Source organism: Alexandromys fortis, unplaced genomic scaffold (genome assembly GCF_014885135.2).
Source record: "Alexandromys fortis isolate MF-2015 unplaced genomic scaffold, M_Fortis_MF-2015_v1.1 scaffold_119, whole genome shotgun sequence".
In the NCBI taxonomy this organism is placed as follows: Eukaryota; Metazoa; Chordata; class Mammalia; order Rodentia; family Cricetidae; genus Alexandromys; species Alexandromys fortis.
Window position 1 is genome coordinate 2,856,560 of NW_026067991.1, and position 12,951 is coordinate 2,869,510.

At 42.3% G+C, this 12,951-nt stretch overlaps 1 protein-coding gene across 1 annotated transcript in view; it reads left to right on the top strand.

Annotated features, from left to right (window-relative positions):
* Lmln (leishmanolysin like peptidase) overlaps positions 1–12,951 on the top strand; it is a 65,802-nt gene that overhangs the window by 37,355 nt on the left and 15,496 nt on the right. Inside the window, exons 11-13 of the mRNA XM_050159836.1 lie at positions 1,001–1,077; positions 6,180–6,290; positions 12,028–12,160. Coding sequence (XP_050015793.1) covers positions 1,001–1,077; positions 6,180–6,290; positions 12,028–12,160 — 321 coding nt within the window. The remainder of the gene's footprint in view (positions 1–1,000; positions 1,078–6,179; positions 6,291–12,027; positions 12,161–12,951) is intronic.

Sequence of the window (12,951 nt, forward strand, 5' to 3'; positions counted from 1 at the left end):
AGGTCACAAAGGGTAACAATGGCAGACACTTATGAAAGCAGATACCTCATTCTTCCTATGGGCATTTCTGTCTTTGTATTTTCCTTAAGGAATTTTCTTAAGTGATTGCCTTTGAAACTATAGAGTGGCCAGAAATGAAATTTTTTTTATATTTATTTATTTATTATGTATACAATATTCTGTCTGTATGCCTGAAGGCCAGAAGAGGGCACCAGATCTCTTTACAGATGGTTGTGAGCCACCATGTGGTTGCTGGGAATTGAACTCAGGACCTTTGGAAGAGCAGACAATGCTCTTAACCACTGAGCCATCTCTCCAGCCCAGAAATGAAATTTTATGTGCTTTTCAAGTAGAAGACCCAAGAATACCAGTTTTATTAGCTTCATTGATTCTGTTAATAAGCATTGTGTCCCTGGACTGTTATATTAAAGGTGATGTTACAGTATGGGGAAAGAACACTCAGTGTCCTGTAGAGACTCAGAGAACACTAGAGATTTGCTGCCTACAGGGCCTGGAGCCCTCACCAGGATGTGGCTGCCTGGTCGGAGTCATACGATGTAAATTAAACTACTGAGCACCTGGGTATTTTGCCCTATCCCTTGGTCCCCTGGTTCTGCCATGCTTGTTCTGCGCTAATATTAGTGCAGGTTTCTGTGGTTACAAAGTTGAGAGTTAGGGAAGGGCTTTCCTTGCAAATCCATGTAAACATTCCTCCTGACTCCCCGTCTCCACCACTCGCTCACTTGACGCTGCTCAGGGATAACTGTTTGCAGTAGGGACCCTCATCCCATGGATGCTGTGTTGTTCATTAGGAAGTCTCAGCTGCTGCTTGTCTGTCACGGCGGGGAAATCAGAGAGTAGAGGCTACTTCCTCAACTGAGATGCTTTAAAAAGCTTTTGTATTTGATCATTTTCTAGAAAATTTAACCACATGAAAGATCTTAAATATGCATAGGGATCATAGAGTTCTCTTCTAATAAAATCTGTTGGTAATTTTCAGAATGAAGCAATGACTGGTTCTCACACCCAGAACCGAGTCCTCTCTCGAATCACTCTGGCATTAATGGAGGACACTGGGTAAGACAACCGTGAGAAAATGAGTTTATAAAATGAAATAATATTCAAAATGTAGCTTAAGAAAATGCTGATATTCCGAAGCAAAATGTACTTAGCAATTCTTTGACTTTTGTGCAGTTTGTTCTTAATATAATAGAGTAAATATAACAAAATCTAAGATACTGTGAAGCCATGCTAATATGAAGGGAAAACTAACCTAGAGAGTTTTAAATTACTGAATGCGTGATGTATAAATTCCTAGGCTTTTTGTTGGTGTTTTGTTTTATTTGGTGTTTTTAGGACAGTATATTTCTACTTACCTGGAACTTGCTCTGTAGACCTGTGAGGGTGGGGGGAGATTCTCATTCAAATCACCACAGAAGTATGAAGATTTTAAAATACAGAAGTCATGACAACACAGAGCTCATAGCTGACTCTAAGAACAGTCTCAATAAAAATGAGCAGAATGGGGCGCAGTGGCTTAATGGTAGAACACTGCCTGGCATATTCAAGGTTCCGTCCCCAACATAGCTGCACCCACTAAATAGTGATAGTGGTGGTAATGATGATGGTGACGATGATGATGATAGTGAGACTAGGAAATTCTCTTCTGTTTAATGAGAGCCAGAGATCTAGGTCAGAAAGGATTTGATTGAGACAGCTTTTTTCCTACCAGTCCAAAATCAGTGAGCTCTGGAAAACCAAGAGTGAATTAGCTAATGAGAGCAAGAAAACAGTGCAGGTGGGAATTAGCCTCCTTCTGTTAATCCAGGGGAAAGAGTGGGAATTAAGATGCAGGTCATTGAGGCCTCCCATGGGGAGTCAACAAAGTCTGTCACATCAGTTGAGGCAGGACCAGGGCCCTCCCCACTGTATCTAGGCTGAACAAGGTATCCCTCCATAGGGAATGGGCTCCAAAGAGCCAGATCATGCACTAGGAACAAATACTGGTTCCACTGCCCAAGCCACACACCTGTCACCCACATTCAGAGGGCCTAGTTCGATTTTAGGCTGGTTCCCCAGCTGTCAGTCCAGAGTCAGTGAGCTCCCACTAGCTCACGTAGGCTGTTTTCTTAGATATCCCCATCGTGGTCTTGGCCCCTTTGCGTATAATATCGCTCCTCCCTCTCTATGACTGGATTCCAGTTCAGTCCAGTCTAGCTGTGGATCTCTGCATCTGCTTCGATCAGTTACTGGATGAAGGTTCTGTGATGACAATTAAGCTAGTCGTCAATCTGATTGCAGGGGAAGGGCGGTTTAGGTACAAGCCTTAGATTCTTAGCTGGGATCATCCTTGTGGTTTCCCTAGTGCCTGGTTTCTGGCTCCCTCTTTCAAGCTATCTCTTTCCTTGCTCTCCCTTTCTGTCCTTTACCCAACTCAATCTTCCTGATCCCTCATGTTCCTCCTGCTCCCCGTCTCCCCTCCTTACTCACGTACTACTCTTCCTCCCTTCCCCCATGCTGCCAGTTTGTTAAGGAGAGCTGTCTACTTGCCCTTCCCAGGAAGAAATGCCACTCTGAAAGTCATTATTAACATGTAAAATTTGAAATTAAAAAGGTACATTCTATAAAATGATAACAAATACTGAAGTTTATGTAGACTTCTTTCATCTTGGGGATGGTATTCTTTTAAGTATTTTATTATGAAATATAATAATACAATACAGGGGCCGAAGAGATGGCTCAGAGGTTAAGAGCATTGCCTGTTCTTCCAAAGGTCCTGAGTTCAATTCCCAGCAACCACATGGTGGCTCACAACCATCTGTAATGAGGTCTGGTGCCCTCTTCTGGCCTGCAGGCATATATACAAGACAGAATATTGTATATATAATAAATAAATATTAAAAAATAATAACAATACAATACAAAGAAAACAATGTACATAAAACAGTGATTCTCATATTCCTATAGCCTAGAACCAGCAATGTGTTGTCTCTCATTTGTAACATTGTCTTTATTATCTTGAAAGTTGCAAATATGTTCCCTAAATATTCCCCTACAAGCTCCTATAATATATGACTTTTAAAAGGAACTGTTAACAAAATTAATAATTTCTTAATATTTTATAATATCTTATTATAGAGGTTATATAAATATATAACCCCTTGTTTTTCTCCTTTCACAACTGATTTGTTTAGGATCTAAATAATCGTGGTTGGTTGGTACATCTCTTAGGTTTGCTAATTTAAACCTTTTTCGCACATTCTACACAAGTATGCAGATTCACTGGTGTAGCGCCTCACACCCCAGGGAAGCATCTTGACCAAAGTATAGTGCTTGGGCATTGGCAGAGGCACCAAGACCTTCAACAGAAAAAGATCACTTTAACAAATGGGACCGGACCAGGTCAGAATTTAACAAGACCTGATGTAGTAGCTGAGACCGTCAAGCAGTTGACATAAAGCAGATGTGAGTCTCTTTGATACTGGATTAGGAAATGATTCTTAGATCTAATACCAGCAACCAAAGATAATAGAACATTTGGACTCCATCAGAAAAATTTAAACATTGTGCTTCAAAGAAAATTATCAAGAAAATAAAAAGATAACTCACAGAATAAGAAAACATGTTCGCAGGTCATTTTCATAGTGACTATACAGTTTCCAGAATACGTAGAGGAACAGTTAATGGCACAATAAGAAAAAGGCCATAGGGGAAAAGCCATAATTTAAAAAAAAGATGAAAAATCAATTCTTCAAAAAAATATACAGAGACAAATGAGCATATGCAAAGATGCATGGCATCACAAAAATGCATGTCATTAACAAACTACCATTAAAACTCTCATGAGACGTGAATGAGACATGACTATATACAGAGCACCAATACCACCGAGTCACAGAGCTCATTTATTATCAGTAGGAAGGCAACATGATTCAGCCACATTGGAGAACAGTTTGGTAACTGCTTATAAAACTGAAGATGTTCTTACCATACAGCTAGCTGTGCTCCTTGATAATTATGAAATGAGTTGAAATCATACACCTGCAACAAAAGAGGCTCTAGTTGGCTGGATAAGGAAGAGTTGTTTAGTACCAACAACAAACGAGCTACAATCCATGAGAAGACATGGATACTGAGTGGAAGAAGCCAGCCCGCAAAGGCTTCAGACTACAAGGCCGCTCACTGTGTAAAACTGTAAGGAGGTGGTTGCCAGGGTTGGTGCAGGAAGGAGAGATGGATATGCAGAAGACAGGGTGGGACACTAAACCATGCCTGTGGCATCCTGTTGATAGGTGCCTTCCCTCCCTCCCTCCCTCCATTTCTCTCTTCTTTCCTTGTAGTGCTGGAGAGCAGACTTAGGGGCTTTATGCATGCATGTGAGGCAGAGCATACACCCTAAAAAATCAAGCCTAATGTGCACTATGGATTTTGGTAGTAATGGCATTCCCGTGTAAATTCACTGGTGTAACCAATGTGTAACTTGGGTGAGGGACGCTATGAGTCTGTAGAGGTAGGGAGAATCTAGGAACTCTTTGTACCCTCTACTCATTTAAAGTAGTACTTTAAAACTGTCCCCACATGCTGGGTGGTGGTGGTACACGCCTTTAATCCCAGCACTCATCAGGCAGAGGCAGGCAGATCTCTGTGAGTTCGAGGCCAGCCTGGTCTACAGAATGAGTTCCAAGAAAGGCTCTAAAGCTACAGAGAAACCATGTCTCAGAAAAAAAAAAAAAAAATAGGTAAAACTGTCCCCACACTAAAGTCTGAAAAAAAGAAACCCAGAGATTCTGCTATGTACTGCAACATGTATGAGCCTTGAAAACATTATGTTAAGTGAAAGAGTGAGTCTGGCAGTGGTTTAGTGTTTGGGAGGAATGGGAGATAGGGACAGGAACTTGGTTTATTTAGGGAGGGGGTGATGGAAGTATTCTGAAATTAGTTATGACATGACTGTGTGTATATACTAGAAGTATATGTGCCCATTATAAAGACCAGTTTCATGTTATGTGAGTTAAGCTCACATTTTAAAGCTCATAGAGACATTGAAACCAAAGCTCTAAATCCCAGGCACTGTCTGTGAGCTGGTGTGTGCCGGTGTCCGCATCCCTCACTTGTAAAGTAGCAGTAACAGTAATACTTACACCATCGAGGCTTCTGAGGCTCACCTGAGCTACCCTATGGAAAGCCCTAGAACAACAGCGTAGCACTTGGTGATTATCAACCAAGTGTTGGGATTTCATATAAAACCTGAACCTCAGTCTCCTGAGAACAGATTTACTTTTACTGCCCGCAGCACAGTTCTTTCTGCTGCTTTTGAAAGGAAGGACGGCTCATCAACCCACTAAATGGTCTTGTAGCCCAGTCACCCCTGGAAACCCTCTTTCCAGTGCTTCCTCACACAAGCCTCGGTCCCCCCCACCAGCTAAGTTTTGCTGGTAGTACACTTTGTCTTTTGTAAAACCCATTATTTAGAATATTTTAGTTTATCTGACTTCCTCAGATTAGATTAGAATTTTAAAATTTTTATTTTTTTGGAGTTTTGTTTGATTATTTGAGACAGGGTCTCATTTTATAGTTCTTCCTGGCCTGAAACTCACACTGTTGACTAGGCTAGCCTCAAATTCATAGAGATCTGCCTCACCAGTGCCAGGATTAAAGGGTGCCCCACACACCCGGCTTATTTTATTTTTGTATGTCTATGCTGTGTGTATATGAGTACCCACAGAGACCAGACGGCGAAACTGGATGCCCTGAAGCTGGAGAATTTGTTGGCTAAACTGCCTTTGATTTAAGAACCTTTACTCACAGTCCTGTGCAGCAGCCCTCCTGCAGCAAGGGCTTTACAGTGTGCAGCTCTGACCATGGTCTCCGGGTTCCTTACAGTATACAGCTCTGACCATGGTCTCCGGGTTCCTTACAGTGTGCAGCTCTGGCCATGGCCTCGGGGTCTTTACAGTATGCAGCTCTGGCCATGGCCTCGGGGTCCCTTACAGTGTGCAGCTCTGGCCATGGTCTCTGGTCCCTTACAGTGTGCAGGTCTGGCCATGGCCTTTGGGGTCTTTACAGTGTGCAGCTCTGGTCATGGCCTCCGGGGTCCCTGCTAAGTCTTTGCACACTGCAGAGATCTGTAGGAGGAGCTAGAGTCAATAAAAGGTGCTTTCTTTGCATTGTTTCCACAGCTGGTACAAAGCGAATTACAGCATGGCGGAGAAACTCGACTGGGGCCGAGGAATGGGCTGTGAATTTGTCAGAAAGAGCTGTAAATTCTGGATTGATCAGCAGAGGCAAAAGTAAGACAGTGTTTCCACATATGTCTTGGTGCAGTTCATTTCTGACTGTGTTCTCTGTCTTGAGCATCAAATACCAGCTGCTGTGTGCAGAAAATATTCTATGAGTTCTTCCTAATAATCATAAGTAATTACAGGATTGTTTTGAATAACAAACTAAAAGAATCCACACGTGACTATACACACAAATGTTGATTTAGTATCCGGAAGCTGGAAGAAAAAAAGAAAAAAAGGAAATACAAAGGTGTTTCTATAACTATAACCCTAAGGTATAAACAGTGTGGAAGATCTGATGGGCTGTAATTTCCTGATAGGAGCCATTCTGAAAAGCCTGTTTACAGTGTGCGCAGCAGCACACCACATAACCAGGGAGGCACAGTCTGACTGGGGACAGGCCTACCACAAGGACACACCCACTTCCCTCCCAATCCAGCCCTGCCCTAAACTCTGGAATCCTGTAATCTGTTGTCCACTTCTGTATCTGTCATTTCAAACAATACATAAAGATGTTATGGATATTTTAAAAATGAATATACACAGTGTGGCTGGTGTTTTCCTTTAATGTTGAAATTTAACTACATTGTTGTATATTACTAACTTGTGTTTTGTTTTGCCTTTTTTTTTTTTTTTTTTTGAGACAGGGCTTCTCTGTAGCTTTGGAGCCTGTCCTGGAACTAGCTCTTGTAGACCAGGCTGACCTCAAACTCACAGAGATCCGCCTGCCTCTGCCTCCCAAGTGCTGGGATTAAAGTGTGCACCACCACTGCCCGGCTTGCTTTGCTTTCTTTTTGACACAAGGTCTTACTGTGTAGCCTTTGCTAGCCTACTACTAAATGTATGAGAATGGTCTGAAATTCGTGGCAGTCCTTCTGCCTCAGACTCCCAAGAGTTGGGATTAAAAGCATGGGAAACTATGCTAATCGGATCTTTCTAGACTGAGCGGTATTCCATTACATGGATCTGCCACAGTTTGTTTAAAGACTCATGAAGACATCTGAGTCATTTCCAGATATTGTGAATAAAATTGCTATAAACATTTATGCAAAAGTTTCTATGTGAGCACAAACCTTCATTTCCAAAACTATAGTTATTGGCTCATGTGGAAGTTGTAGGTTTAATTTTCTAAGCAGCAGCCAAATTCTTTCCTAAAATTCCGGGAAGGAGTGTGCAATAGTTCTCCACATTGGTGCCGGCATTTGGTGTTATCACTATTGCTCATTCTGTGTTCACAGGTGTGTAGCGATGTTTTAGTGATCTTAGTTTGCATGTCCTCTAATGGTTAGTGATGGTGAACTTGTTTTCTGTGCACATTTGCTGTCTTTGTAACCTTTTTATTGATCGCCTCCATATTTTAAGCTAATTTTCTAATCAGATTGTTTTATAGCATTTTAAAGATCACATATTCTAGATGCTAATTCTTGTTAGATATGTGGTTTGCACATGTCTTCTGATAGTGTATATCTTAGTGTTTCAAACTCTTAGCATGTTTTAATAAACATTTTTATGTGTGGTATGTGCATGTCCGGATGTCACACTCTTGTACATGACAACCTGCAGGATTAGCTGCTCTCCTTCCACCACATGGGTCCTGGGGACCTAACTTGGGTCATCAGGCTTGGCAGAATGCCTCTACCCACTGAGCCATCTTGCCAGCACTTTATCACAGTTTTTGTTTGAGCAAAAGATGTTAATGAAGTCCAGATTATCAATCTGTCCTTTTCCTGAATAAATGGGCAATTCATAACTGGTTCTGTTCTGTTGTTGGTACCTGTGGTGCCCATTACCCCAGGGCCTCATACCTACTAGGCAGACACAGTACCACTGGGCTCTCTTCACCCAGGAATTATGTTTTTGATGCTAAGTCTGAGAGCTCTTCGCCAAACTTGTGTCTGCCGAGCAGGCATGAGGCCCCAGGTAATTAGCACCACAGACACCGGTTCTGGAGATTGAACAGTGGTCCTTGGCAGTAAGCACCCCTACCGCTGAGCTGTCTTGCCAGCTCTCTTTGCCTTCCACAGCAACTGCATATATTCATGTGGGCCTTTCCCATCTTCTCTGTTGATGCATCTTTCTGTGTGTCTGTCCCTCCATGGCACATGGGGCACACGGTGTGTGGCTTCTGAAGTATTCTACAGTACATCTTTCAGTTGGGTGGCGGGAAATGGATTCCTCCTGCTTTATTCTTTCTCAAAACAATTTTACTGTTTCCTGTGTGACGTTATCTTGTTTGTATTTAAAAAACAACAAAAGCTGGTAAGATGGCTCAGCAGACGTGCTTTAAACCTGTGCATCTGTTTGAGGAGAAGTACCATCGGTAGGCTATTGAGTTTTCCAGCCCGCAGATGCAGTATGGAGGAAACAGCCTTCATCATTATGAAGTTGTTGGCTTCTGTTTTTGAAGGTTCTCTGTAACTTAAGAAATATCCTCGCTATTCCCTCTCTTAGTTTTGTTTTTGAACCACAAGTAGATGGCAAAATTTTTTGAAAAATTTTATTTCATGTGCATTGTTGTGATGGTGTCAGATTCCCTGGAATTGGGGTCACAGACAGTTGTGATCTGCCATATGGGTGCTGGGGAGTGATCCCAGTCCTTCTGGGCTACCAGCCAATGCTCTCAACCGCAGAGCCATCTCTCCAGCCCATGGATGTGGAATTTTATCAAATGCTTTCTGCTTTAGTTTATATAATCATGTGATTTTTTTTCAAGTTTTTTTTTGTTTTTATTTTTATATGTTTTAGTGGTTTTGCCATCATGTTTGTCTGTGTGAGGGTGGCAGATCTCCTGGATCTGGAGTCAGAGACAGTTGTGAGTTGTCTTGTGGGGCCTGGGAGTTGATCTCGGGTCCTCTGGAAGAGTAGTCAATTCTCTTAACCGCTAAGCCATCTCTCCAGCCCCTCGTGTGATTTTTTTTTTTTTTTGAGACAGGGTTTCTCTGTGGTTTTGGAGCCAGTCCTGGAACTAGCTCTTGCAGACCAGGTTGGTCTCGAACTCACAGAGATCCGCCTGCCTCTGCCTCCCGAGTGCTGGGATTAAAGGGTGATTTTTTTTTTAACCTGCTATTATGGTGGATTACTTTGCTTGATTTTCAAATATTAAACTACCTTTGTTTGCATCTCTGGAATAAACCCTATTCAGTCATGGCATGTAGTTGTTTCTGTACAAATGCTGAGTTTTGCTATGGGCTTTGAATATATATTTATAAAGAATATTGCTATGTAGTTTTCTGTTCTTTACAGTTATTTTACCTTTAACTAGATATGACTCTCAGAGCATATACTTCATGTTATTCAAACCATATTTTATTCAAATCTTATGTATTTGGAAAAACAAATGCATAGAATGAATAATAGTCTCTAAATAATGGATATTGTCATCAAACTTAGATATTGTCATTATTTTAAAATGCAATTTATAGGACTGGAGAAATGGCATAGCAGTTAAGAGCACTGGCTATGCTTCGAGAAGGCCCAGGTTCAATTCCCAGCACCCACATGGCACTCACAGCTGTCTGTAAGTCCAGTTCCAGGGGATCTGGCCCCCTCAAACAAACATACACACAGGCAGAACACCAGTGCACATAAAATGAAAATGAATCTTTAAAAAATGCAGTTTATATGTGTGTTCAAGAATAAATCCTAATGTGTACTGAGTTTTATTCTAAGCTTTTAGTTTCATTTACATTTTGTTAACTTAGTCTTGTTTCTCTTAAAAACTTTTCCTGTATCTTTATTATCTGTAGTTTAATTCTGTTGTCATTGGCATGGCGTGTTAGGGTTATCTTCATGACATTGGTTAGCATGTGTATTTGGTCCAGATGACATTTCTCAGTGGACGTTCCCTGTGACCTTGAAAGGTGCTGGTACTTCTGAGCTGGATTCTGTCCTTGCTGAATCCTGCCCTCTACCCCATACATTCTGGGAGATGAAGTCTCCAGTTGATGGTGAAGTCGACTGTTTCTTATGGCTGTTCTGCGTCATGTTTTCATAGTGTTTTAGTAAGCATGTATGCAGTAGACATTGCTACCTACCTGGAGCATTGGCCCTTTGATTGTGTAAGGCATCTCTTGACCCCTCTTGAGTTCTTTACTCTGCAAACTAGGGTATTCTCATTCATATTCTCTCTCTCTCTCTCTCTCTCTCTCTCTCTCTCTCTCTCTCTCTCTCTCTCTCCTCCCTCTCCTTCCTTCTTTCTTATGTAGAATTTCTTCCTTGTTTATCTTTTTTGTTTGTTTGTTTTTGTTTTCTGAAACAGAGTTTCTCTATAGTTTTGGAGTCTGTCCTGGAACTAGCTCTGTAGACCAAGCTGGCCTCGAACCCACAGAGATCCATCTGCCTCTGCCTCCCAAGTGCTGGGATTAAAGGTGTGCACCACCACCACCTGGCACCTTCTCTTCTCTTCTGCTTTCTGGGAGAGATTGTAAAGAATCCGTGTCCTTCTTCCTCCTCCCCTGTTTCTCCTCATTTTATTTTTTTTAAGATTCATTTTTTTACTCGTATGTATGTGCATTCATACATTTGGTGGGCTCCCGGGGAGGCTGGGAAAGAGCGTCAGATGCCTTGGACATGTAGTTACAGGACACTGTGAGGTGTCCAGCGTGGCCACTGGGAACTAAACTAGGGTCTTATGCCAGAGCAGTATGAGTTCTTACCCACCGAGCCATCTCTCCAGAATCTCGCCCCCCACTCCGCCCTGACAGTTTTGCTCTGTGGCTCAGGCTGGCCTCAAACTCACAGAGATCTGCCTGCCTCTGCCTCCTGAGTGCTGGGCTTAAAGGCATGTGCCACCACCACACGGCTATTCTGCCGATTTTTTTAAAGTAAAAATTAAATTAATTTTTAAAAATTAATCTTTAAAAAAATTATGTCACTGGGCAATGGTGGTGTACACCTTTAATGGTGGATCTCTGAGTTCGAGGCCAGTCTGGTCTGCAGAGCAAGTTCCAGGACAGCCAGACCTGTCAACAGAGAAACCCTGTCTCAGAAAAATCACCTGTCTGCATTATTGTGTGTGTCCTTACTGTGCATAGGGAGAAGTTTACATGCCGTGGCACATGTATGGTTGCAGGACAACTCTGTGGAGTTGGGTCTCTCCTTCCGCTTTTATGTGGGTTCTGGGGACTGAACTCATACTGTGGGACTGGCCTTTACCCACTTAGCCTGGCTGGTCTGTTCTGCAGTCGTTGAGAAAGTTCCACTACCCCGGGTTTCTAACCCTCAAGTTCCTAGTCTCCCTCTTCTCTCTGCTTTCTGTGCCTCTCATTTTGTTAGTTCTAGTATCTAGGATTTCAGTTGTGCTCTGAATGAAAAAGAGAGAAAAATTCATCTGTTCTGTCTCCCAGGAAGTAGAAGTGAGACTTTATCCTTTCTGTATTTTAAACATTTCTTTCCCCTAGGCGATTAAGCTAATTCAGACTATGGACCTATAGAACTGGATTTTGCTGGCGAAGGTGTGGAAAAGGGTTAATGGGATTATCTTTAATAAGGTGTAATGTGCTCTCAACATCTAGATAAATCCTCCACGTCTATGCTCAGCATCCGCTCCACTCTGGGGAGAGTCTTGATAACCGGATTAGAAATTTACTAAGAACTGTTGAACTCTCAGGATTGTAGCTGAGAAGACATCTCTCTAATGGACCCACAACCTTCTCTTTATGGTTTGATGCCAGGAGGTGTAGACCTCTATTCAGCAGGCTGTTGCCATGGAAATGCCCTGACACCAACATGCCTTCCTTGTGTTCAGGCGGCAGGTGCCAAGCCCATACTGTGACACACTGAGGAGTAACCCACTGCAGCTGACTTGCAGACAGGACCAGAGAGCCGTTGCCGTGTGTAACCTGCAGAGGTTTCCTGACCCTTTACCACCAGAGTACCAGGTAACACTTGTTCCCAGCACAGCTTTAAAAGTCGACTTCCTCAAAAGCCGTCTCTGTTTTAATTAAGAGAGTAAATCTCTTACATTTTTTACTGTGTAATTTCCTGTGTATTTTCTGTTAGAAAAAGAAAGAAAAGCCCGCAGATCCCTCATTTCTTCAAGGCTGGCGTTCTGCTTAGCAGTCACAAAGTACCTAGCTGTGCCCCAGGATCCTGCCCATCTCCCCAGCAGTGGGTCACAGGGCTGACCCATGCCCAGCCGTCCACCCGGATGCTGAGGGTCAAACGCAGGACCTCACACTTGACAGGAAGTGCTGTAGCCCCTGAGTCACCTCAGCTTCTGCTGATCTTTTTCTCTCTAATCATTGCTGACATTGCCTTCTTTAAATTTCTCTAATTTATTCAGAAAACAAAAAATCCTGAAAGAAAGTAATTTACTCTAATCCAGCTAACTAGAAGATGTGGAAGTTCTTTAAAAAGATAGTTTGATTTGTGGGATCTGAAAGGGGTCAGGAGGCTGGAACGATGGCTCAGTGGTTAAGAACACAGGCTGTTCTCGTAAAGGACCTGGGTCCCATTCCCGGCACCCACATGTTGGCTCACAGCTGTCTGTAGCTCCTATGCCAGGGCATCCAGCAGACTTCTGGCCTCTGTGGGCATCTAGCACACACATAGCACACTTACATACATGCAAGAAAAACATTTAAAGACATAAAAAAAATTTTTTAAATTTTTTTTTAATTTTTATTTATTTATCATGTATACAATATTCTGTCTGTGTATATGCCTGCAG